Below are 25,315 nucleotides of genomic sequence, written 5' to 3'. Positions count from 1 at the left end.
TCGATTTCAGCCATAAAGAAACACTCAGTCTCCCAGTCTGTCCTGCACATCAGCACCAGCCTGTTCTAAGAAACGGCTGAAACAGCTGAGCAGGAAACTGCGTTTATCTTGAATAAAGAGCCAGACGGACTCGGAGGAAACCGTCTGTCTGTGTTGTTTATGGAGAATCTCAGGCAGGGTCGTCTACACGGCTATCAGGGCAACATCTCCCCCATTCAAAGAGGGCATGAAGTTCCACAGACAGTGAGAACGATAATCAAAATGATCCACAAAGAGACCGGAGTGAGTGGAGCTCCAGCTCCAGAACAGCAACCGAGACCCTGTGCGTTACGACAGCCCCCCTACAGTTAGCCCACTTTATCCTCCAAATATTATGACCTTTATTCTCAAAATAGTATGACTTCCTGAAGTCTACTAAGTTTATTTTTATTAACAGTGGCCCGAAAACACTGTCGTAGTACAGCACCCACATACATGCTAATTATTGCTGTTACTATCGTCTTCTTTTAAGGGTTAGAACATGAAAACGAGTGTTTTTGTGAATAACACCTTGGTTGCGATTATTCACTTTAATGTACTCATTCATATGTTTTATTGATGTTATAAGAGTTTTGCATAGTAAAGAAAAAACTAACACTTTACTGAACGACAGCATTAGTAAGGCTACATGACACCTCCATAAGCCTTTCATGACAAACTTACATAAGCATTTATAAAGACTTATTTCAATGGTCAATGTCATTTCACCTTAATAAGCTTGTTGGAATAAACCTTTATGAGCGTCTATGTAGGTTAATGTCAGCTGTCATAAAAGGTTTATATACAGTCATATGCAAACATTTGAACAACGTCAGTAAAATTGCAAGTTATTTTGATTGTCTACATGAAAATTAGTGTAGATAAAAGGTAAAATTCATGCACAGTTACTATTTGTTTGCTGAATTTAACATATTGGAAAAAATAAAACATATAAAATGTGCCATAACCTTTGCACAGACCTCATTTTTATTTTTTTTTCAATATATTAAATTCAGCAAATAAACACTAACAGTGCACTAAAAGGTGTAGAAGTGGGTTCTCTGTAGAGGATGTGTTCACCTATTTAAACTTAGAAAAAATCAACAAAACATGTAAGTTACCAAGGGCCCTCAAACTTTTGAATACAGCTGTATGGACGTCTTATGAACAACTAACCTGAAGTAAAGTTTGCCTAAATATTATTTTAAATATCTGCAGTTTCTTCCACCAAAAAGTGCACTGTTTTAATAGTTGAATAATTATTATGACAACATAGTTACATCCACATTTGTGTGTTTTTACCCGAGTCAAGTGTCTCATCTCTCCCTCAAGCAGCTCCAGTCTCCGTTGTGGCTCCAACTTGGTTTTGGAGACTCTCCTTCAAAACACAATAAGTAATAAAAACAACTAAAATTACAAATAAAGTTTTTCATACATGTATGGTCTACAATACATGCACCGTGAAAAGTGGTCTATGGCCTATTTCTCTCTCTACTGCCTCAGTTATGAAACACAGGTGATTGAAAAGAGCATAATTAATAGAAATACATTAAAAATGGAAAACAGATTGGGGGAGGGGGGGGGCTTCACATGTTGTTAATATGTAAAAGCCATGTAAAGTGGAACTGCAATATGCAATAGGAATACAGGAATCCACTGCTATAGGACACAGTGACTCATGATCTAGGCACCGAAAAGAGATTATATTACAGTCATATGCATATATATATATATATATATATATATATATATATATATATATATATATATATATATATATATATAAAATACTACTACAATAATTATATTGACAAAAACAACAGATGCAATGTAAAAAAGTGGTGAAAGTGTCCACTTGCATTGCATTGGTCTATGGGATACGTCCCACTGCATGTCAACAACTTTTTTATATAATGTTATATAAGGTCCATGAAATCTAAAGTGCATTTAAGATGCGCGTTAAAAAATTAAGCACAAAAAAGTAAATGTACAACACGTTTCTTTAAACAATATAAACTTACTTTTGTTGTAGTTAAGCAAAACGTAAAGGAAGCATATCGAAACATGTCGTAAAGGGACAATATCAAACTTTCTAATATTTCTCTGCCAAACGCTTGTACAAAAAGAAATAGTAGTAGTATAATGACAAATAGTGTAACTTGCATAACTTGGAGTTAGCTGGTGGAAGATTGAAGTACAATATCAGAAAGGCTCTATGAACTATTCGAGGATTTTTTAATGAATAAATGTCATGCATATAGTACTCAAGCATCAACATTAAAATGCTCTGGTAATATAATACTCTCTAACACTTGCTAGCAATTACAAACTGTTACAAAACAGCTTTATCATTAGAAAAAGCCAATGCTAACACAAACACTAAGTGCAGACCTACAGTTGGATTTATTAGATTGTTAGACTGCAACCAGAGCATAACAGGTTTGTTAAAAGCTTGTTTTTAGTTGGACAGGCAGTGTTAGTGTCTCAGACTCTGCAGAAAGGAGAGTAATCATTAGATCTATCAGTATTATGAGTGCTGATGCAGGATCAGTTTTGGCCCCTCATATCCTAACAAACCCATGAACCCTCTCTTAAGATATCACTGGAGACACATTCAGATGTCTTTGTTTAACTCTTTTAAATCTGCCCCCAAGTAGTTGGTGTGCAGGCTGGTCATAGTAAAATGGATCACCATAAGGAACGGTGTTAAGAAATGCTGAATAATTAAAGAGGAGCTGATCCTGGATCAGCACACTGATGCCTTCTACAAACAGGCATAAGCCTCTAGTCTAAGTGAACCTGTTTCTGCTGGAGGATCTACATTACCTTTTCCTTATCCAGTCTACCTTCCATCTGTTGGCAAAGCACAAAACTGCCTTTATTGGAGTCATAGTTATTCAATCGTGATGAGACTGATTGTCTTTGTGTGTTGGAGTTTTACAGGGGGTTATACAAGCTACATATGTCACTCTGACCTGTATGAAGGACTTGCTTTAGTATTTGAGGCCTAAACATCAAGCCAGACCTTCTTGTTGAGCCTGTGTGTGTGTGAAGTTAATGAGTAAAGTGGTCCAGAAAACTCGACCCAACACTCTCAATTTTAAATGATTATTCCAGGCTTTACAGGTTGACTGTCATGCTTCCGTCCAACTCATAACCGGAGTCAAGCGTGGACTCAAGTTTGTAACGAGGAGCGATGAGGAGGCGGACGCATATGCAGAGAAAAGCAAGATTTATTCGGGGCAAATCCAGGGTCATGGTCATAACAGTCCAGGTTCAACGAGCCAACACAGAGAAATGGAGGGACAGATAATGAAATAAACACAGACTGAAACACACAACGGAGGCCGGAATAACAAAACACTAGCATACAAACCGCTTCCAACAGCACAAACAACACATCCAAAGACCAGCCAACACACAGGGGGAAAACACTGGGCTTAAATGCAACAGGGATAACGATGGTTCACAAGACACAGGTGGAAAACAGGTGGAACAAATCAGGGGCAGAGTCAAGAAAACAAGGGGGCCGGACAGGGAAGGAATCAAAACAAAGAAGCACATGGAAGACTGAGGAGGGGCCAATCGTGACAGTTCCCAGAAGTCAACAGGAGATCATGTGACAACTGACCTTGACTTGCGCTCCTATCAGCGGCTCAATCACCTGAGTTTTAACATGTTGCACCTGTGTGGTATGTCATATGACTAGGTATGTTTAGTATATAAGCCTGGGCTTAGCGTAGAGAAGACGAAGTATTGTATCTCCAATCTTACCAAGTGTTCTTGTTATGACTGTCATTCCGTGTATTTTGACCATTGTTTGGATTCTCTGTTTTCCAGCTTTTTGTCTTGCCCTTTGGATACCATTGCCTGGGTTTTCTGACCTGTGTTTTGACCCTTGGACTGTTTACTGTTTTCGATTTTGCTCACTCCTTGATTCGAGATTAAAACTCTCATGTTACGATCTGCTCGTGTCTGAATTCGGCTGCAGCGTTACAGTGACTCACAGCAGCGCATACACACATATTCCGGCCTGCTTTTTTTCCTTTTTCTGGCTCAGTAATGCCACTTTTTTCAGTTTTAACAAATAAAATTCAAAATAATACAGCTTTAAAATAAGGTAAGGTTTGCCATCAACCATAACCATGGCATGAACACGTCATGGCAGATGCCATATGGTGTCATGAATGGCCAGGACAGATTTTGTTTAGTAATGTAAGTGTCGGGTTACCATCACTGGGAATTGTCATGACAGATGCCACAGTGTCTGAGTACACAGGAAAAATTAGCAAGTGACATAAGCTGTCATGACATCCAATGTTACACTCTTAAAAAAGATGGTTCTTCAAGGGTTCTTTAGTGAAGAAAAGGGTTATACAGAGAACTGTGAACACTCAAAGAACCCTCTGGATGATTAAAGGGTTATTTACATCATGAAAGGGTTATTCAGATTGATGGAAAATGTGCATGAATGTGCTGTAGACGGTTCTTCGATTGAACAGAAGAACCCTTTTGGGTGCTGTATAGAATCAAAAAGGTTCCATACAGAGCTATCTACAGCACGAGTTCTCAACCTTTTCCACCCCAAAGCCTACTGTTTACAACTATAAAGCACACAGAAAAATTTAAAACATCCTTTTTTTGGACTGCTCACACTGCAAACCTGTGAATTAGGGCCTAAAAAACATCAGATTGTCCATTTCACTTCAATCAAACAGAAAAAACGGTAGCTGTAGATGCAGACTGTGATTTGGAGCTGCAGTCCATCACCTTTTCACTGAAAATACTCCCACAGGAGTAACTGTTTAGTCTGGAGTCTCTTTAGGTTTGAGAGTTTTACTGCCTCATGTGGAATAAACCTCACTCCACCACTCAGTGGGCTTTTGGATTAGCGTCATCACAATCAACAGTAATAATAACCTTACTTGATATCTGCCTCTTTGTCATCCGTTTATCAGTTTGAGTTTAACTACTCAGCTCGCAGATGCTGAGCCAGAAATCAAACAAATCTCTTCGCTGTTATTTTAATCCTGGTCTGTCTTTTTTATCAGCTGCAGCTGGAGCCGCAGGAACGATACGAGAGCAATAAGAGTCTCTAAAGAGTCAGACGTTAAGCAGGCAGATTATGCTGACAGTACACAGTGCTGACCTGCTAGTATAAGAAGAGGAAAGCCAAAGCGATGACATTTAATTAGCCTGCGACTGCAGCGTTTTTATTTATAGGCCTCTGCCAGCCAACTACGAACTACTGCCTCCCCCTGAGTTCAGGCCTGCAGAACCTCTAAAGGGTTCTGGTGGTCCGTGGCCCATAGGGAAACAATAATCTACAGTATATTCTCCATCAGTCTGAAGAACCCTTTCAAGATGTTAAGAACCCTTTAATCATGCAAAGGGTTCGAGTGTTCGAGGTTCTATGTAGAACGATTTTCTTTCCTGAAGAACCCTTGAAGCACCATATTTTGTAAGAGTGTCTGATATCTGTCATGACACTTATCAGTAATGGTAAAATGACACTAAAAATCTGTCATGGATATATAAATGCTAAATGTAATGCAGCAGAGTTTAGAGTTAAATAATTATTGTATAGTTAATTTTATAAATATATATATATATATATATATATATATATATATATATATATACACACACACACACACACACACACACACACACACACACACACACATACATACATATACACACACACAGGCCACTTTATTAGGTACACCTTGCTACTAAAAGGTTGGACCCCCTTTTGCCTTCAGAACTGCCTTAATTCTTCATGGCAGACTTTCAACAAGGTGCTAGAAACCTTCCTCAGAGATTTCGGTTGGTTATTTGAGTTCCTGCTGTCTTCCTATCATCTGGAACCAGTCTGCCCATTCTCCTCTGACCTCTCACATCAACAAGGCATTTTCATCCACACAACTGACCGCTCACTGGATATCTTCTCTTTTTCGGACCATTCTCTGTAAACCCTAGAGATGGTTGAGCGTGAAAATCCCAGTAGATCAGCAGTTTCTGAAATACTCAGACCAGCCCGTCTGGCACCAACAACCACGTCACGTTCAAAGCCCCTTAAATCCCCTTTCTTCCCCGTTCTGATGCTCGGTCTGCACTTCAGCAAGTTGTCTTGACCACCTCTACATGCCTGAATGCAGCGAGTTGCGGTCGTGTGATTGGCTGATTAGCTATTTGTGTTAACAAGCAACTGAACTAAAGTGTATATATATATATATATATATATATATAATTACCAATATTTACTGTAGCCTGTATATGACAAAAGCAAATGTGTGTAGGTGTCTCTAATCCCAACCTCTCCAGCTCAGTGCTGAGCTCCTCCTCAAACTTCTGGGCGAGGCGTTTGGTTGTTTTCTCCTTCCACTTCGCCATGTTTCTCTGCACCTGCCGCAGCTCTTCATCTTTAGCCTGCAGCTGCCTGCGCAGACCATCATCATCCTCACCCAGCCGCACCCAACTCATACTGCTCAGCTCTTCTATGTGCTCCTTCAGAAACAAATACACACGTAAAACACACATACAGGAACAGAGCCAAACCAGTAATTGAGTTTGAAAAGACTCACAAAAAAGAGTTTTTGTGTAATAATGATGGTAAAATAGTCATAAAGCTGAATTTAAAAAAGTTTGGGAGACTATTTTGCCTTACAACACCCTGCATATATCCCTCCACCATGAATGAATTAAAATAAATGGGTTAAAATACATTTTAAGCCAAAACTTTAACACGAATCCATCATAAAAGAATGTGTCAGACTTCAGGCAGCATATATCTAACTATTTCATGTAGTGACTTTCTGCAAGGAGCTTTCAGAGGTGTTAAATGCTTCAGACGTCTGGTTTCCATCACCGTCACTGACTTGGCTGGTTTCTCTAGAGTGGATTGTTTCACACCAAACTGCTCTGAAAGACTTTGTTTACATCTAAATCTTTCTATTATTTTCATTTTTTTTTTGAAAAACTGGTGGAGTTGCCCTTTAAGACTGTTTTTCCTTCGCCTGTAAAGTTACAGTTTTGGACATACAAGGTTTTCCTGCAACTGTGACAGTGCCGATCTGAAAGTTGTGCGAGTTACCATTTTCATGTTAGCTGGTAATAAGTGAAAAAAAGGCCGTCACCCTCCCAGCGTGGTAACAAAGTGAAAGACTAATTTGGTGGGTGGAGATGACCATAAGAAAAACTGGGGTGAGTAAAGTGACTCACACCTGTATGAGTTTCTCCTTTAACGCATTCAGAGCTCTCTCCTTATCTGCCGTCAACTGGTCCCTCTGAAGCTCCTGAAGCACTCACACAAAGCAAAAACACTTTAAGTGATTAAGTGACCCTTATTAGTCCCACAGTGGGGAAATATCACCTCCGCATTTAACCCATCCGTGCAGTGAAACACCACAAACACACTAGTGAACATACACACTAGGGGGTAGTGAGCACACTTGCCCGGAGCGGTGGGCAAACCCTCTCAGGCACACCGTCAAACCCTCTCAGGCACACCGTCAAACCCTCTCTCACGCACACAGTTACACTCGCGCACACCGTCAAACCCTCTCACACGCACACAATCAAACCCTCTCACGCACACAGTTACACTCGCGCACACCGTCAAACCCTCTCTCACGCGCACACCGTCAAACCCTCTCTCACGCACACAATCAAACCCTCTCACGCACACAGTTACACTCGCGCACACCGTCAAACCCTCTCTCACGCACACAATCAAACCCTCTCACGCACACAGTTACACTTGTTCACACCGTCAAACCCTCTCTCACGCGCACACCGTCAAACCCTCTCTCATGCGCACACCGTCAAACCCTCTCTCACGCGCACACCGTCAAACCCTCTCTCACGCGCACAGTTACACTCGCTCACACTGTCAAACCCTCTCACACACACACCGTCAAACCCTCTCTCACGCGCACAGTTACACTCGCTCACACTGTCAAACCCTCTCACACACACACCGTCAAACCCTCTCTCACGCGCACAGTCAAACCCTCTCTCACGCACACAATCAAACCCTCTCACGCACACAGTTACACTTGTTCACACTGTCAAACCCTCTCTCACGCGCACACTGTCAAACCCTCTCTCATGCGCACACCGTCAAACCCTCTCTCACGCGCACACCGTCAAACCCTCTCTCACGCACACAGTTACACTCGCTCACACTGTCAAACCCTCTCACACACACACCGTCAAACCCTCTCTCACGCGCACAGTTACACTCGCTCACACTGTCAAACCCTCTCACACACACACCGTCAAACCCTCTCTCACGCGCACAGTCAAACCCTCTCTCACGCACACAGTTACACTCGCTCACACTGTCAAACCCTCTCACACACACACCGTCAAACCCTCTCTCACGCTCACACCGTCAAACCCTCTCTCACGCTCACACCGTCAAACCCTCTCTCACGCGCACACTGTCAAACCCTCTCACGCACAGTTACACTCGCTCACACTGTCAAACCCTCTCACACACACACCGTCAAACCCTCTCTCACGCGCACAGTCAAACCCTCTCTCACGCACACAGTTACACTCGCTCACACTGTCAAACCCTCTCACACACACACCGTCAAACCCTCTCTCACGCTCACACCGTCAAACCCTCTCTCACGCTCACACCGTCAAACCCTCTCTCACGCGCACACTGTCAAACCCTCTCACGCACAGTTACACTCGTTCACACTGTCAAACCCTCTCTCACGCACACCGTCAAACCCTCTCTCACGCGCACAGTCAAACCCTCTCTCACGCGCACAGTCAAACCCTCTCTCACGCACACAGTTACACTCGCTCACACTGTCAAACCCTCTCACACACACACCGTCAAACCCTCTCTCACGCTCACACCGTCAAACCCTCTCTCACGCGCACACTGTCAAACCCTCTCTCACGCGCACACTGTCAAACCCTCTCACGCACAGTTACACTCGTTCACACTGTCAAACCCTCTCACGCACACCGTCAAACCCTCTCTTTGTTTGATGGTGAGTTTGATATACATATATATATACACAGTGAGTCCAAGAAGTATTTGATCCCTTGCTGATTTTCTTTGTTTGCCCACTAATAAAGACACTATCCTTCTGCACTTTTAATGGTAGATATATTCTAACATGGAGAGACAGAATATCAAGACAAAAATCCAGAATATAATTTTAAAGAATATATTTTAATTAATTTGTATTTCAATGAGGAAAATAAGTATTTGATCCCTCTTGCCAAACACACTCAATACTTAGTGGCAAAGCCTTTGTTTGCAAGCACAGCGGTGAGACGTTTGTTGTAGTTAACCACAAGTTTAGCACACACACCAGGGGGAATTTTGGCCCACTCTTCTTTGCAGATCCTCTCTAAATCACGAAGGTTGGTGGGCTGTCGCTTGGCAACTCTGACCTTCAGCTCCCTCCATAGATTTTCGATCGGATTGAGGTCTGGCGACTGGCTGGGCCACTCCATGACCTTAATGTGATTTTTCTTGAGCCAATCCTTTGTTGCCTTTGCTGTATGTTTAGGGTCGTTATCATGTTGGAAGACCCAACCACGGCCCATTTTCAGATCCCTGGCAGAGGGGAGGAGGTTGTCCCTCAGGATTGTGCGGTACATGGCTCCATCCATCTTCCCAGTGATGCGGTGAAGTAGCCCTGTACCCTTGGCAGAGAAACACCCCCAAAACATTATGCTTCCACCTCCATGCTTGACGGTGGGCACAGTGTTCTTGGGGTCATAGGCAGCATTTTTCTTCCTCCACACATGGCGGGTGGAGTTGAGGCCAAAAAGTTCAATTTTGGTCTCGTCTGACCACAAAACCTTCTCCCAATAACTTGGTTCATCTTTCAAATGATCATTGGCATACTTGAGGCGCGCCTCCACATGTGCTCCCTTCAGCAGGGGTACCTTTTGGGCACTGCAGGATGTGAATCCATTGTTGCGCAAAGTGTTGCCAATTGTTTCCTTGCAAACTGTGGTCCCAGCTGCCTTCAGGTCATTTGCTAACTCCTGCCGAGTGGTTGCAGGACGATTTCTGACCGTTCTCAGCATCATTGCCACCCCACGAGGCGAAATCTTCTTTGGAGCACCGGGCCGAGGTCTGTTGATTGTCATGTTATACTCTTTAAACTTTCTGATAATTGCACCAATAGTTGTTACTTTCACATCCAACACCTTACTAATCTTTTTGTAGCCCATTCCAGCTTTGTGAAGGTCAACAATTCTGACTCTGAGGTCCTGTGACAGCTCTTTGGTTTTACCCATGTTGGAGACTTGAAATCTGTGTGATCTGTCTGATTCTGTGGACAGGTGTTTTTCACACAAGTGATTAGTGAGAACAGGTGGCTTCAGGTCAGGTAACAAGTTGATTGGGAGTGTCTAACTGGTCTGTAAAAGCCAGAACTGCTAATGAATACTAAGGGATCAAATACTTATTTCACTCCATGAAATACAAATCAATTAATATATATTCCTTAGATTTATTTTCTGGATTTTCTTTTTAATATTCTGTCTCTCCATGTAAGAATACATCTACCATTAAAAGTATAGAATGATCATGTCTTTATTAGTGGGCCAACGAAGAAAATCAGCAAGGGATCAAATACTTCTTGGACTCACTGTATATATAAAATATTGTTCCGACAATAGCAATAAGTATGTGTGTGTGTGTGTGTGTGTGTGTGCGCGCGTGAGTTGTGCACCTGCCTTCTCTGCGCTGATCTGCTGGTTGGCGTGAGTGAGTGAGCTGATGCGAGTCTGCAGGCTGATGATGAGCTGCTGGAGAGGTTTTCTGAGAGACTGCAGCGCCTGCACGGCCTCGCTCACTGTAGCACTACAGTCACACACACACACACACACACACACACACACACACACACACAGTACATTTAATCCTATATAAGATTATATACTCTATATAGTTTATAAACATACTTATGCAAATAGTACTCTTCAAATGTAATTGCAATATTAACATTTATTATTATTTCATACACAAAAAAAATTCTCTGTTCACCACAAGGTATTTTGAACATGTGAACAGGAAGTAAATAAAAATGTTAAATAGTGTATTCAAATGATCTGTTCACCTATTTGTTCATCTGCCTTGAGAGTGATGTCTGAAACATGTTGTATACTAGTTATTATTTTATTGTAACTTAATTCTAGATGCTATACAGCTTTTTCCATCATTTAAGTCTCTTCTTCAGCTCTGTCCATCATCCAAAATTTCTTTATTGTTAATTACAGATGGCTAGTGTCCTACTGATCATTTGAAACGTATCAGGTTGCATGGAACCAACATATTTGAACCATAATTATACATATATCTGAAACTGAATGGTTCTTGTTTATCTTATTGATTTGAGCAGTGATACCAAACTTAAGAACAACAGTGCTATCTTGTCAAATAGTACCAAATAACAATACATAACTGCCAAATAGATGATGATGATGATGATGATGATGATGATGATGATGATGATGATGATGATGATGATGATGATATCAAGCAAAAGTCTAACTTACATTATGATTCAGTGCCATATACTATAAACTGAAGTAGCCTAGCAGGTGTATCAACATCTAACTCAGAGAACAACTGAATATCAAATCAAATAAAGAATGTTTCAGTCATATTTCAACAATATTTGTCCGTTTTGCACAGATCTGATTGGCTGAGTAGCGTCACATGTCATATTTACAACGCATGTGATTGGTCTGTGAGTCTCCTGGGCTGCTAAAGTGGCACCGCAAAGGCTTGAAAAGTTACACGATTAAAATAAGACCACCCCATCAAAATTAAATAATTCTCCATATTTTATCGGTTATATGTCCAGGTCCGCATAGGACAGCGTCTGGATCTGGACTCTGACCACGGTGCCCCTATTAGTGACCTCTGCTTTACTGGAACCACCAACATTTCCTTCAAACCAACATTATCTCTGATCTTTTAAAACCATGTCCACCTCAGCTGAAACCTCTTAAATATGATGTTATGGTTGCTGATAAGTTGCTCAGAACTGATTGCACCAAATCTTCTGTATACTTTCATATACTGTGAACGCACACTTCCCTCACACTTCCCTGTGTCTACTTTATTAAAGAAAACATACTTTTAAGTTCAAAGTATTAACCAGAAAAGTTCTAGATAATCATTTTGGTTAAGTTCTTAGATTATGTTCATTTTGTTGAATGAAGTTACAGTGAAATGCCAAACAGGTTCTAGATATTAACTGAGAAAGTGTGGGGTACAATCTCCAACGTGTTGTGTTATTATTTTGAGTAAATGATAATAAGTACCAAGCCAGTCTAATTGATTAAAATGGAAGAGATTACCTGGTTTTAGCTAATAAAGTGATAAATGACATCTTAAAACACCTCATAATAATTTGGAGTAACAAGGTGGTCAGGACAAATATACACTAAGCTTTAATGTAATATTACACGTTTCTGCAGGAAATTAAATCAGAGACACCTTCAAGAAAGTTATAAGGGGTTAAATGACACCACAAAGTACAAAGATTTCCTGAAAGAAAGGAACCAGTAAGACTTTTTATATACAGTTTCTCTCATGATGGGTAACCACCCAGTACCTTTTACCCCAATTAGTTATACAGTACTGCGGCATTTCAGTGTAACATAGTTAGGCCGCCTTGGAACTTACCATCCCGTTACCCAAAATAACTATCCAGGACCGTAGAGTTTGCACACTACATTTGCCTGATTGACACCAACAGCTTAAGGCACTATTCATGTGTTTGGCATGACATCACACTGTACAGTCACCGCCACTTTGAGGACCGAATCAGGCAGTGACTGCGCCATGCAGTGCCTTCAATTGGCTGTGCTTTGTGAGAGATTCACCCACCAGATGCTACAGAAGCTAAGAATGACTAGACACAGACCTACACAGACTCACTGTTTTCAGACTACAGGCTTGGAGCCCCTGCACTGCATAGTTTAGTGTTTCTCTGCTGCTCACACCTCGTTCAGCTCAAGAAAGGATTAATTTGCCAATAATATTATTATTAAGGTTTTTTTACCAGGCAAACCACAGTTACAGGGTTGCAGGACTGGAGACTGAACTCTGAGCTAACCGCACTAGCAAACTTACAAAGTCACGTCTGTCGAACCACGACGTCATTTTCCGACCCACGGCATTCAGCCTTATATTTAACGTTTATGTTTCTCCATTCAAACGTCATTTAAATCTCCAGAAACAGAGAGTAAAGTTATACCGACTGTTTTCAGCTTCGTTAGGGGGACGACTGTTTATCTCTCGGCTGTTAACATTAGCAAGAGTTCTCTAATGGCTAGAATTGTTCACAGCTGATGTGGCCTTATGCTCCTACGATGATGATTTTTCTTCTCTTTATACAACACCATGGGATCCTTAACCCACCCTGATGTGAAGAACTGGTGGGCTTTTGTACTTTAAAGACACTGTTGCGGGATGGCGGGGAGGTGGACCCAAGTGCAGAAATGAAAGCCAGTGAAAAAAAAGGAGTAAGATTTATTGGGGCAATGGAGTGTGTTTGTGACGTTGCACATGAGGTGACCCAGAACCAGGTTCGAACGCCGCTGTGCGGAATGGCAGTCCGTGGAGTTACCGCTGCGCCACTGGGACGCACAGGCAACTACAGGTAAAGCACCTCAAGGAAGGGAAAAGAGAAAAGGCGGGACCGTCAAACAAAGGGGATGCTGAAACCAGTGTTCTCAAATGAAATCTGACCAATAATCGTGAAATAAAAGAAGATGAGAAAACAAAAATGCCTTCCTCTGAGATGTCGAGGAGAAGTCAGGCTTTAGACGTTACTTGTTTGCTCTTATTGGAGCAAACAACCTCTTACAGGGCTTAGACCAGTTTGTAGCTCAAGCCTTCTTGTGGGTTTTAAGTAGTTTTGGGACAAGTTCTCTTTGTGGTCCTCTTTTCTTTTCCTAAACTAAGTACTGTACCGGTCACCCCTCTACAAAGGTGTGACAAACACTGCTGTTTGCTGCAGCCTTAAGTAGTGGAGCCTGCAGGTGTGTCGAGTTGAGCCTAATTAGTCTGTGTCTCCTTGCCACCGTCGCCCTCTGCTGGCCACAGGTGGTGCAGGCTGGACACCTTGCTGCTGTCACCCTCTGCTGGCAGCAGGTGGGGCCAGCTGGACCCTTACACTTTGAGGGATTCTCCAGAGTAGGGCGAGGGGTTGTGTATGACATAAATATAAATGTGAGGAAAACACAAATTTGGTAGCTTTTCTGCCAGTTTAAGTGGGACCAGGAGGAAACTGTAAGGATCACAGCCTATTTTATCGATTTTTCTGAGAGCACGTTTTTTCTCTTCCAAAGTAAGGTGAGCAATTTTAGCCATCTTTCACCTTTAATTACGTTCGTGCGGAGCAGTGAAGCCATAAATTCTGTCCTAAATATGGCGGCCACAACAGAAAAATCACATGACTGAAACCCTACGATGAAAGCAAACGTTGCCAATGTTTGGTATTCCTACACGTCTGTATACAACTGTTCCATCAGTTTACCTGTGTGAGAGGTGTTTGGTATCCACACTCAGGCCATTGTGTGTGAGCAGCTCCTGTAGACACATGCACTCTGTGTGTATATCCTGAACCCAGGCTGAGTTCTGCCACTCCTGTCTCTCTGCTGCCCCCTGGTGGACCCGCTCACACTCAGCAAGCGCCGATTTCAGGCCCTGGAGCTGCTTCTCTGACTGTTTCACACTTTGTTTCAGACGTGCAGCCTCACTCTCAGCCTCCTGTCCACAACACAACACCACCGTTACTGAGTGGCAGATGATTATTTTATATTCAAAAATAACTCAATGTAGATTTAAACATTATAAACTACACACCTGTTTCAGCTGCCTGTTCAGTCTCTGTAACTCCACCTGGTGCTCGTCTCTCAGAGCTCTGAGCCTCACCGTCTGCACAGATGCTTCACTCTCCAGCTCTTCTACCCGCTGAGAGGGAGACAGAAAGAAAGAAAAACGATGCATGAAAGACATGTGAAATCAGCCATGAGCGAGTAAACTTTTTCTGAAATATCAGACCAGATGAAAAATATTTTGGCTATGAATGAATTTGATCACTCTCATCTCCCTCACCGTCTGCATCTCCAGAACCTTGTTCTGCAGAGCCAACGCATTCCTCCTCTCTCTCTCCACATCTGCTCTCCATCTCCTCTCCAAGTCCTGCACCTGCTCCTCAAACTTACCCTGCTCTTGCTCCACTGCCTTCTGCACCTGGAAGCACATCCAAAACACCACTAATTAAAGTGATAATTCAGCTCAGTCTTTACAACTTTCCTGAAGTTAAAAAAAAAAAAACTTAAGGAATTGTTTTTGTGAATTGCAGTGAATTGAGAGACATTGTTATGGGCTCTGGTGGGGAAAGAGAACCTGTTCATGAGCCTCTCCTCTCAGCTCCACCTCTCGCCTCCTTAGCACCTCCTGCTGTTGCTTAAGAGACTCCTGCAGTCTCTTCACCTCCTGCTCCTTCACCTACAGCAAAAAAGGAGAAAGAAAAAGACAGAGGCTTTTTTTTAATTCAGCAAAAAAATCTAATTTACACCATTTTCAGTTAACCCTAAATGTAATCAGTCAGCCAGGACATGTTTGGTATTTGAAACTGACGTGATGCTGTGTATAAAAATGGACAAATGGACACTAGATATGCACTGATACCACTATTTCCCTTCCGATACTGATACCTGATCCTATAGTATTGGCCGATACCAAGAACCGATATTAATACTAAGTCTACTAACTGAAATCTAAACTAACTGACATATAAGCCCGGATATTTATACAATTTTATTGATAAAATATTTAATTTTAGTAAAAAACGTATTCTGCATCACATAAAATACACTCAGCGTGGCTAGATGACATTTACTTGTTGGATTATATTTATCAGACGCTTAAGAAAGCTTATTTTTGTTTATTTACTGTCTATAGTATTTACTATTACATAATTAGCAATAAGAACCATGTTCAACAAGTAAGGGTAAGATACCTTTACTGTACAAAACAGTTAAAAACACAACTGAGCAGTTTACCGATAAGCCTGTGGTGTTTACACATCAGCACATAATAACTCAGAGGACAGGTGTAGGTTCACCGACAGATTTGGAGAGTTAATCAAATGACTACATTTGCTTTGCAGACATCTGGTTTCTATCATCACCAACAGTCCAGTCCACCTTGTAAGCTTCTCTGCGATTAACCATTTCGCATGAGACCACTCTGGATGGTTTGGTTTACATTTTAAATGATGCACTTTTTAAAAATGGTTGAATTCCCCTTTAAGCGAAATCATCATGATTTACTGCAAATAATTTTGCTTATTTTAATAAATATGCCTAAAACAAGCAGAAGTATCTGCCAATACACTGAGAACAATTCAATTAATAAAATTACTTAAAATAAGTCTAGAATTAAGTCAAATGATTGTATAATTTACTTAAGATAACCTCAGATTAAGAAATATGAGATATATTCCCTAATCACTTGCCAAGATGTCCCTTTTGCAGTGTTCAGATACTAAACATCCTTCGGCCAATCGAGTAAGGAGCAAAACTTGGGGAATTTGATATTTTCAGCTAAATGTGCCTTTAAAATGGTCTGTATATCGTAATTGTCTGATGTGTGGGGTCTGACCTGAATGCAGCTCTGTAGGGACTCAGTGTTGCGAGTGTGGGTAAGAGCTTGCTCTCTGAGGGCTTCTGCTTTGGACTCATGTCCCTGAGAACGAACCTGCACATGCAGACACATGTAACAAGTAAGCACTCAGTGGAAACCATCTGTGGTGTAGTGATGTGTGCTGTGTCAGTGTTGTACCATCTGTAGCTCGTGCTCATGAGTCTGAGTCAACTGAACCTTCAGCCGCTCAGTTTCCTCCTCCTGAACAGACAGAAACCGAAAAATGCACAAAACTTTCAGATACATCATGTTATTCGTCTGTTAAACATGTCCTGCTGTTGAGCAGCCCTGAAACTGCTATTCCTCAATAGCTAATTAATTACTTAATACTGCCTTTCAATTCGCAGTTCAATGATCCAGACTGCAGAATGCATACAGTGGATACTATAGAATGCAGGACATAATTCAGTTAGATTCAGTTTGATTTAAAGGGCTTATACACTGGAAAACCAACATTTTTCCACTGTTTTCGAAATAAAAGAGTTTGACGTAGTATGTGAGGGCGGCATGGTGGCGTGGTGGGTAGCGCTGTCGCCTCACAGTAAGGAGGGCCTGGGTTTGATTCCCCGGCCGGGCGAACAGGGTCCTCTCTGTGTGGAGTTTGCATGTTCTCCCCGTGTCTGCGTGGGTTTCCTCCGGGTTCTCCGCAGTCCAAAGACATGCAGTCAGGCCAATTGGACATGCTAAATTGCCCCTTGTTGTGAATGTGTGAGTGACTGTCTGTGTCTGTCTGCCCTGCGATGGACTGGCGACCTGTCCAGGGTGTATCCTGCCTTTCGCCCGAAGACTGCTGGGATAGGCTCCAGCATGGATGGATGTAGTATGTAAACATTTAACAAGGGTAAACTTTCAAAGTGTTCTACTCATACAGTCCATACAGTTCCGTATATGGAACTTAAGATAGAGACCAGTCTGTTTTTAATTTGTTTTGTGATGTCACAAAAATCTGTGTATTTACATGTATCCTCTATTCAGCCTACAGCATTTTAGCCCCACTCATTCACACTGAAGTTATAAGGAGTATTTTAGCTTAGGCTGCTTTTTGAATGAGATGCGCAATGTGGCAGCCAATCAGAACAGAGCTCATTTGCATGTATACATTTTGAAGGCTTATTTCTAAAATGCGGAGCCCTGCTGGTGATATCCTGCATAAATAAAAATAATGTGTGGCCACGACTTAGTAAAGTGTAGGCATGAGATACTTAAGACAGCCATGACTTAGTAAGGCATGGGAACAAAATCCTAATGCGTGGCAAAGACTTAGTAAGGTGTGGAAATGACATAATTGAACCTTGACCACAGCTTTATAAGGCATGATCTCGTTCCCATGCCTCACTAAGTAGTGGCCATGATTCAATTATCGTGTTCTCACACCTTACTAAGCTGTGGCCATGCATTGGGATGTCGTTCCCCCGCGTTAATACGCATTATTTTTATTTATGCCAGATGTCACCAGCAGGGCTCCATACTATTAGATTTATTAGATAATTAATTAAACTAATTTGAATAAGATTAGATTAAGAGAGGTTGGAAAATGTAAACATTTATTCTGACTGTTTGTGTGACATAAAAATCATACATTTTATATTATAACTGGACCTCAGGGAAAAATAAAACACAAAAATATAGAATAGTGTAGAATAAATTACAATTCTGGAGGAAATTATTTATGTAATTATTCACATAACACATTTTACATTTCAAATGTCATTACAATTTCTTTGTTTCAATTCTGCAGTTTTGGTATAGTTGTGACTGGAGAAAGCTTCTAGTGAAATACAGATAATAAAAACAAAAGGATTTGTTTGTTTAAAAATGCAGACAACATGATTTTTTTGACTTTGACTTTGATGAGCTTTATTTTAATGGATTATAATTGACTCTAAAGTGCAAAATTGATGCACTTAAACTGACCTTCACTCTGAACTCATTCACTCTCTTCTCGTTAGTACCTTCTCTTTCCGTGCTTGTGCCAGTGCTGCTGTGAGCTTAGCCCTGTTCTCCTCTCTGACGGCAGTGAGCTCTGTCTGAAGGGAGCTCTTCTCCTCCTGTATGCCCAGCAGGAGCAGCTCCTTCTGTGCAATGATCTTCTCCAGAGCCCCCAGCCTGTCCCCCTGCTCTACTCGTTCACTCTGTACAGACTGAAACACACGAATAAGGGGGAGAGAGAGAGAGAGAGAGAGAGACGGAGAGAGAGAGAGAGAGAGACCTACTTGCTGTAGCTCGTCCCTGTGTTTGATGGCTGCGGTCAGTTTCTCTTCCAGCTCGGAGCATTTCTCTCTGAGGCTCCTGCTCTCCTCCTCCCTCTGCTCCAGCTCCTGAGTCACCTCCTCTAGTCTCTGAGAGGAAGGGAGGAGTGACAGACAGACAGAAAAAGGAAGAGGAAAGAGAAAAGATGGACAGCAGTGGGGAAAAACACAGATGTTTTGTGAAGAACATTTTTCAAGTATACTATAAAAATACTTTAATACATCAATGACTCCTCACTCAAAGCTCAATCAAACCTCTATGAAAAGTGAGGACTGTAAACCTCCCATCAACACCACATTGGAGTACAGGAGATAGTTGATAGACTTGTTTTGGGTAATGAAAAAGAGTATTAGGTATAATTTAACACATAAACACAGTTTGAAGCATGTATATGGTGATTTAGGTGTGCAGTTTGCAGTGCTAATGTGTGCACTTATGTCTCTGTTATTGTTAGCTATGTTATCCTTATAACTTCAATGCAAAACTAAAGAAGCAAACTACTTACAAAAAATACAGTAAATCATTTTATGTCTAGTGAATATACACTATATTTCCAAAAGTATTCACTCACCCATTAAAAATAATTTAATTCAGGTGTTCCAATCACTTCCATGGCCACAGGTGTATAAAGCCGAGCCCCTAGGCCTGCAGACTGCTTCTACAGACATTAGTGAAAGAATGGGTCGCTCTCAGGAGCTCAGTGAATTCCAGCGTGGTACCGTGATCGGATGCCACCTGTGCAGCAAGTCCAGTCGTGAAATTTCCTCACTACTTAATATTCCACAGTCAACTGTCAGTGGGATTATAAAGTGGAAGCGATTGGGAACGACAGCAACTCAGCCACGAAGTGGTCGGCCACGTAAAATGACAGAGCGGTCAGCGGATGCTGAGGGGCATGGTGCACAGAGGTCACCGACTTTCTGCGGAGTCAATCACTACAGACCTCCAAACTTCCGCGTGGCCTTCAGATCAGCTCAAGAACAGCGTAGAGAGCTTCATGGAATGGGTCGAGCAGCTGCATCCAAGCCTTACATCTCCAAGCGCAATGAATGCAGTGGTGTAAAGCGCCGCCATTGGACTCTAGAGCAGTGGAGACGTGTTCTCTAGAGTGACCAAACAAGTTTCTCCGTCTGGCAATCCGATGGATGAGTCTGGGTTTGGCGGTTGCCAGGAGACGGTACTTGTCTGACTGCATTGTGCCAAGTGTGAAGTTTGGTGGGGGGGGGTTAATGTGTGGGGTTGTTTTTCATGCTCCCAACTTTGTGGGAACAGTTTGGGGACGGCCCCTTTCTATTCCAACATGACTGTGCACCAGTGCACAAAGCAGGTCCATAAAGACATGGATGAGCGAGTTTGGTGTGGAAGAACTTGACTGGCCTGCACAGAGTCCTGACCTCAACCTGATAGAACACCTTTGGGATGAATTAGAGCGGAGACTGTGAGACAGGCCTTCTCATCCAACACCAGTGTCTGACCTTACAAATGTGCTTCTGGAAGAACGGTCAAAAATTCCTATAAACACACACTAAACCTTGTGGAAAGCCTTCCCAGAAGAGTTGAAGCTGTTGTAGCTGCAAAGGGTGGGCCGACACCATATTAAACCCTATGGTATAAGAATGGGATCTCACTCAAGTTTATATGCGTGTGAAGACAGAAGAGCGAATACTTTTGGAAACATACTGTATTTCACACTTCGTATTTTGAGATTGCTATAAGTACATTCTAACATTGCTATTGTCATTTTATTATTTTATCTTATTTTGTATACAATTTTCCTTATTTAAAGCGGGAATTCAAATAGCTTTTCAAACTTTCTGCATAATTTATGAACTAAGACCTAAACAAAGACATTTAGAAAGTCATATTTAGTGTGAAATGCTGTTTTATAGGGAAACTTACAGAGTCAGAATTGTTCGGTTTGTTTTAAATACGATATGATTTTAAAAATTTAAAATTAAAATGGTAAATTTTGTAAAAATTTAGCAACTGTAACAAATTAGGGCTGTAAGCTTTTACCGAAGGCCTTGCTTTGCTCTAACTATTGTTTCGTTTACTTTTGTTCTACGTTTGCTGAGGTTGAGTGGTACCTCCTGAACGGAGTCCAGTTTCTTCCTGAACCGCCGTTGTTCTGAGAACAGCTCTGATTTGGTGCTGTCCAGCAGACGTTCCATCTCCTCCCTCTCCAACACAGACACACAGCTGCTGTTCATACGCTAAGAAAGAAATGAGGGAGTGAAGGATGGATGGAAGGGGGGGGGGTGTTAGGGAAGGGACAATGAATAAGAATAAAAATAGCAGATGAAATCAAATAGAATAATTTCTGTCGATGTGATTGGACAAACAGAGGCTTCAGAAAAATCCAACTCTACAGTACCTTGTGAGGACTGGAGGCGTAGTAACAAGCGGTTGTGTGTCTCTGTAAGGCAGCCTGGTCCTCCTGTAGGGCCCTGAACTCCTTCACACACAAGTCCCTCTCAGCCTGGAGTTTGTGTAGCTCACTCCTGCAACACACATATGAAGGTGAGCCTACACAGGGGTTGGCAACAAGCTGCTCCGGAGCCACATGTGGCTCTTTTACCCCCCTGTTGCGGCTCCACGGCAGAATTAGATTCTTAAGTAAAAATAAAATAATCCTCATTGGCTGTAAAAGTAAAATAAAGCTCTGCTGATTGTTCTGACACAGTTTTAACAATAAATGGTCTTAAACGCTGGAGTTAAAGTAGCTTATTAGTAGCTGGAGCTTAGTTCCCTAACCTCCAGCCCATGACTGCCCCGGAGGTGGTCTAGTGTGGTGGAATCCTCTGAAATGGGTGATTCTAATCATTTGATGATTTTGAGGCTGTCAGTGAAGCACAAATATTAATATAGTAAAAGTAAAGTAAAAATGAAAGTAAAAGTATATCCTTTTATTCTTATTTATATTTTGATTTAGTTTTATCATCTGCCACAAAATGCTTAAGTAATCACTCATGTAATGTTGGGCTGAATTTACTGTAAATGTTTAATTAAAATGACTCAATACTGAATGTGAATAAATATGGGAATAAATATGCTGATTTACAATAACTGTGTCACCTTTCTCAATAATTGTTATGTAATGTTTATGCAATTACATCAGGTGTGTCACCACATCTACCACACTACAATCTTCTGACGTTCGAGGTACTTGCTTAAATAGTATATTGAAGAAATGGCATATATTATTCTCAGTTCTGCTAACTTCCGCAGGTTTATAGTGTGCTTGTCTGTTCTGCGGGACTGACAGTGCACCCTAATTTATGCATTGTGTAGTTGTAATATGATCAGTAATCTGTTGCACTGCAGGCAAAGGAAAGACTATATGTCATACTTTATGTGTGTATATGTATTAGATGACAAAGTTGAGTTGAATTGAGATGAGCTGAGCTGGAGAATATGTAGCTATAGGTGATGGTGCCGTGTACCGGAGGAGCTGAGCGTGAGTTCTGGTTTGAGTGACGCAGAGCTGCAGTGTGTGTCTCTCTCTCTCCGCTTCCTCCACCTCCTCCCTCAGTCTCTCCACTACCCTCACCGCAGTCTTCAGAGAGAAAAATACAACTTTACACCACACACTTCTCATTAAAAACACAACTGCACCTCACACACCTCACCAAACATCGCCCAGCTGTGCTTACAATCAGCCACTGTGAACGCCCACCTTTCTAATGAGAACAGTGATGAATAACAGAACGGAGGACATGGATGTACCGCTTTTTGCTGCTGAAGTCCAACAAGCGACAGTTCCATGTCATTGGATTCTGTTCTGAGTTTGTCATCCTGTTTTTCTTTGCTCTGAAACACACACACACACACACACACACACACACACACACACACACACACACACACACACACACACACACACGCATACATTAAGTTTCACATTACAATATGTAATGTGATTTTTGCACCACTATACATTTTTAATACCTGCTGGTGACATCCTGTATAAATAAAAAAAATGCATGGCCACAACTTAGTAAGGCATGGGAACAAGATAACTAAGACATCTTATTAAATCGTGGCCATGACTTATTTATCTTGTTCCCACGCGTTAATAAGGCGAGGCCACACTTTATTTTTATTTATACGGTGACATCCTGTCTAAGTAAAAATAATGCATGGCCACAACTTAGTAAGTCGTGGGAACGAGATCCTAATGCATGACCATGACTTATTAAGGAATGATCTTGTTCCCACACCTAACTAAGTTGTGGCCACGACTTAATTATCTCATTCCCATGCCTTACTAAGTCCTGGCCATGCATTAGGATCTTGTTCCCACATCCCACACCTTAATAAGGTGAAGCCACAACTTAATTATCTTTATATATTATTTTTATTTATATGGGACCTCACCAGCAGGGCTCTGTACAGAAGTGCCAACATTCATTTGCTTTTCATTCATTTATAGAAGTCCAACTGCAAAAAACAAGACTGCAGCATCTGCTGAAAGCATAAGCACCAAGTTATCATCATTTAAGACTAAACTTTCCTGCATTTTATACTTTATTTCCCAATATGTTACATTCAGCAAATAAGTAGAAATTGGGCAATAAAATGTGAAAAAAATGTGATATATAATTACAAAAAATGTCATATTTATTCTCTGCGGCGGTTGTGTTAAGTTATATTCTCTTAGAGATTCAACAAAGCATGCAATTTAACCAGGGGTGCTCAAACTTTCACAGAAGACTGTATGTGGAGCTGCAGATCATCTAAATACAGACATAAAAAAGTAACGTCAACAATAATTTGCTTTCATTTTTGATCTTACAATTGCCAAAACAAGACCACAGCATCTGGTGAAAGAATAATTAAGACAAAGCTTCAAGCGCAGTGCATACTTCTTTCTTTAAGGGGTATCAGTGTTTTTAATAGAATCATGTAGACCATTTCAATGTATGTCACTATGTCTGACTGTTGGGACAAAACCTTGCATCTCCATTTTTGCCGTTTTTCAGTTTTTGCCATAATTTAGATTAGATTAAGTGACCCTTATTAGTCCTACAACAGGGAAATTTCACCTCTGCATTTAACCCATCTGGGCAGTGAAACACCACATACACACTAGTGAACACAAACACATTAGGAGGCAGTGGGCACACTTGCCTGAAGCGGTGGGCAGCCCTATCCAGAGCGCCCAGGGAGCTGTTGGGGGTTAGGAGTCTTGCTCAAGGACACCTCAGTCATGTACTGTCGGCTCTTGGGACCAAACTGGAGACCTTGTGGTCACAGGGCTTGTTCCCAAAACTCCAGCCCACTATTCAGTATTTCATGATGAATGGACTTACATTAAAAGTAAAGTATATTTTGGCTTCTCCTGTAAAGTTAATATTTTGGAGATACGAGGTTTTTTTTCCAACAACAGCGATATGTATTTTACAGTGTTAACCACAGATTCACTGCATACATCAACACTCCTGTAAATTAATATCACTATGCATATTGTATCTAAAATGTGGATATATATCAGTGGTGGATGAAGTACACAAATCATGTACTTGAGTTAAAGTAGAGACCCCCAAAGTAAAATATCACTCCAGTAAAAGTAGAAGTCCTTACTCTAGACCTCAACTTAAGTAAAAGTACTAAAGTATTTACCTTCAAATGTACTTAAGTATAAAGTAAAAGTACTAAAAGAGTAATTCTGGCTCTGATGTCCTGTTATCATTTTTATAACCAGACTGGCTTCATGAACTCATTTCAGGTGAAAGTCCTCCAGCGTCTCTCTTGGTAAACCAGTCTTTTAATAGAACGTCATTAATTAGTGACGCTGACGTCTATTAAAATGATCAGAAGCACAAAACACTGAAGGTAAACAGTTTCCATCAGGGAGAACCGAGTGGCTCTGAAATCACTTTTTACACACAAGCAAAGTTTCAGTTTCAGATTTATTTACAACTTAGTTCCAAGTTTAAGTTGAATAAAAACTGGCTTTAAACTCAGGATCACAGATGAGCTCCTTTACTATGTTGATCTGTAGGCGTCTGTTCATAAACATAAACCAGCCCAAACTCATTTACTATAAAATGAAATGGTGTTTGTAGAAATTCAGAAAAAAGCCGCGTCAGTCTCGACTGCATATGTGGACATATTTCTATATTGAGCTCTATTTACACAAAGTTAGGTTAGTTCATCATTTATGTTGAACAGACTCTCCCAAAGTTTTATGCTGCTGCGCTGACGTTGAACCGCGTGCTGCACTGGGTCGGTCTGACCAACAGGTCAAAACCAGCTCTAAACAAAGTGACCGCTGGGCCCTGATTGGTGCTCTGGCTTTGCGCTTCTTTTGTTTTGACATGTTAC

The 25,315-nt window shown here is 41.4% G+C and overlaps 1 protein-coding gene across 1 annotated transcript in view; it reads right to left on the bottom strand.

The window, feature by feature from the left end:
- si:ch211-102c2.8 (trichohyalin) overlaps positions 1–25,315 on the bottom strand; it is a 41,103-nt gene that overhangs the window by 3,011 nt on the left and 12,777 nt on the right. The window contains exons 12-28 of the mRNA XM_037531818.1: positions 22,715–22,798; positions 22,432–22,544; positions 21,363–21,489; positions 21,076–21,201; positions 18,952–19,077; positions 18,691–18,879; positions 16,877–16,939; positions 16,697–16,792; positions 15,437–15,538; positions 15,143–15,280; positions 14,891–14,998; positions 14,562–14,794; positions 10,744–10,870; positions 7,245–7,316; positions 6,338–6,528; positions 2,845–2,871; positions 1,321–1,396 (exon numbers count right to left, since the gene is read on the bottom strand). Coding sequence (XP_037387715.1) covers positions 1,321–1,396; positions 2,845–2,871; positions 6,338–6,528; positions 7,245–7,316; positions 10,744–10,870; positions 14,562–14,794; positions 14,891–14,998; positions 15,143–15,280; positions 15,437–15,538; positions 16,697–16,792; positions 16,877–16,939; positions 18,691–18,879; positions 18,952–19,077; positions 21,076–21,201; positions 21,363–21,489; positions 22,432–22,544; positions 22,715–22,798 — 1,998 coding nt within the window. The remainder of the gene's footprint in view (positions 1–1,320; positions 1,397–2,844; positions 2,872–6,337; positions 6,529–7,244; positions 7,317–10,743; positions 10,871–14,561; positions 14,795–14,890; positions 14,999–15,142; positions 15,281–15,436; positions 15,539–16,696; positions 16,793–16,876; positions 16,940–18,690; positions 18,880–18,951; positions 19,078–21,075; positions 21,202–21,362; positions 21,490–22,431; positions 22,545–22,714; positions 22,799–25,315) is intronic.

Source organism: Pygocentrus nattereri, chromosome 20 (assembly GCF_015220715.1).
Source record: "Pygocentrus nattereri isolate fPygNat1 chromosome 20, fPygNat1.pri, whole genome shotgun sequence".
Lineage (NCBI taxonomy): Eukaryota > Metazoa > Chordata > Actinopteri > Characiformes > Serrasalmidae > Pygocentrus > Pygocentrus nattereri.
Note: the sequence above shows the minus strand (reverse complement) of the source record. Positions and strands in the feature narration are given on the sequence as shown.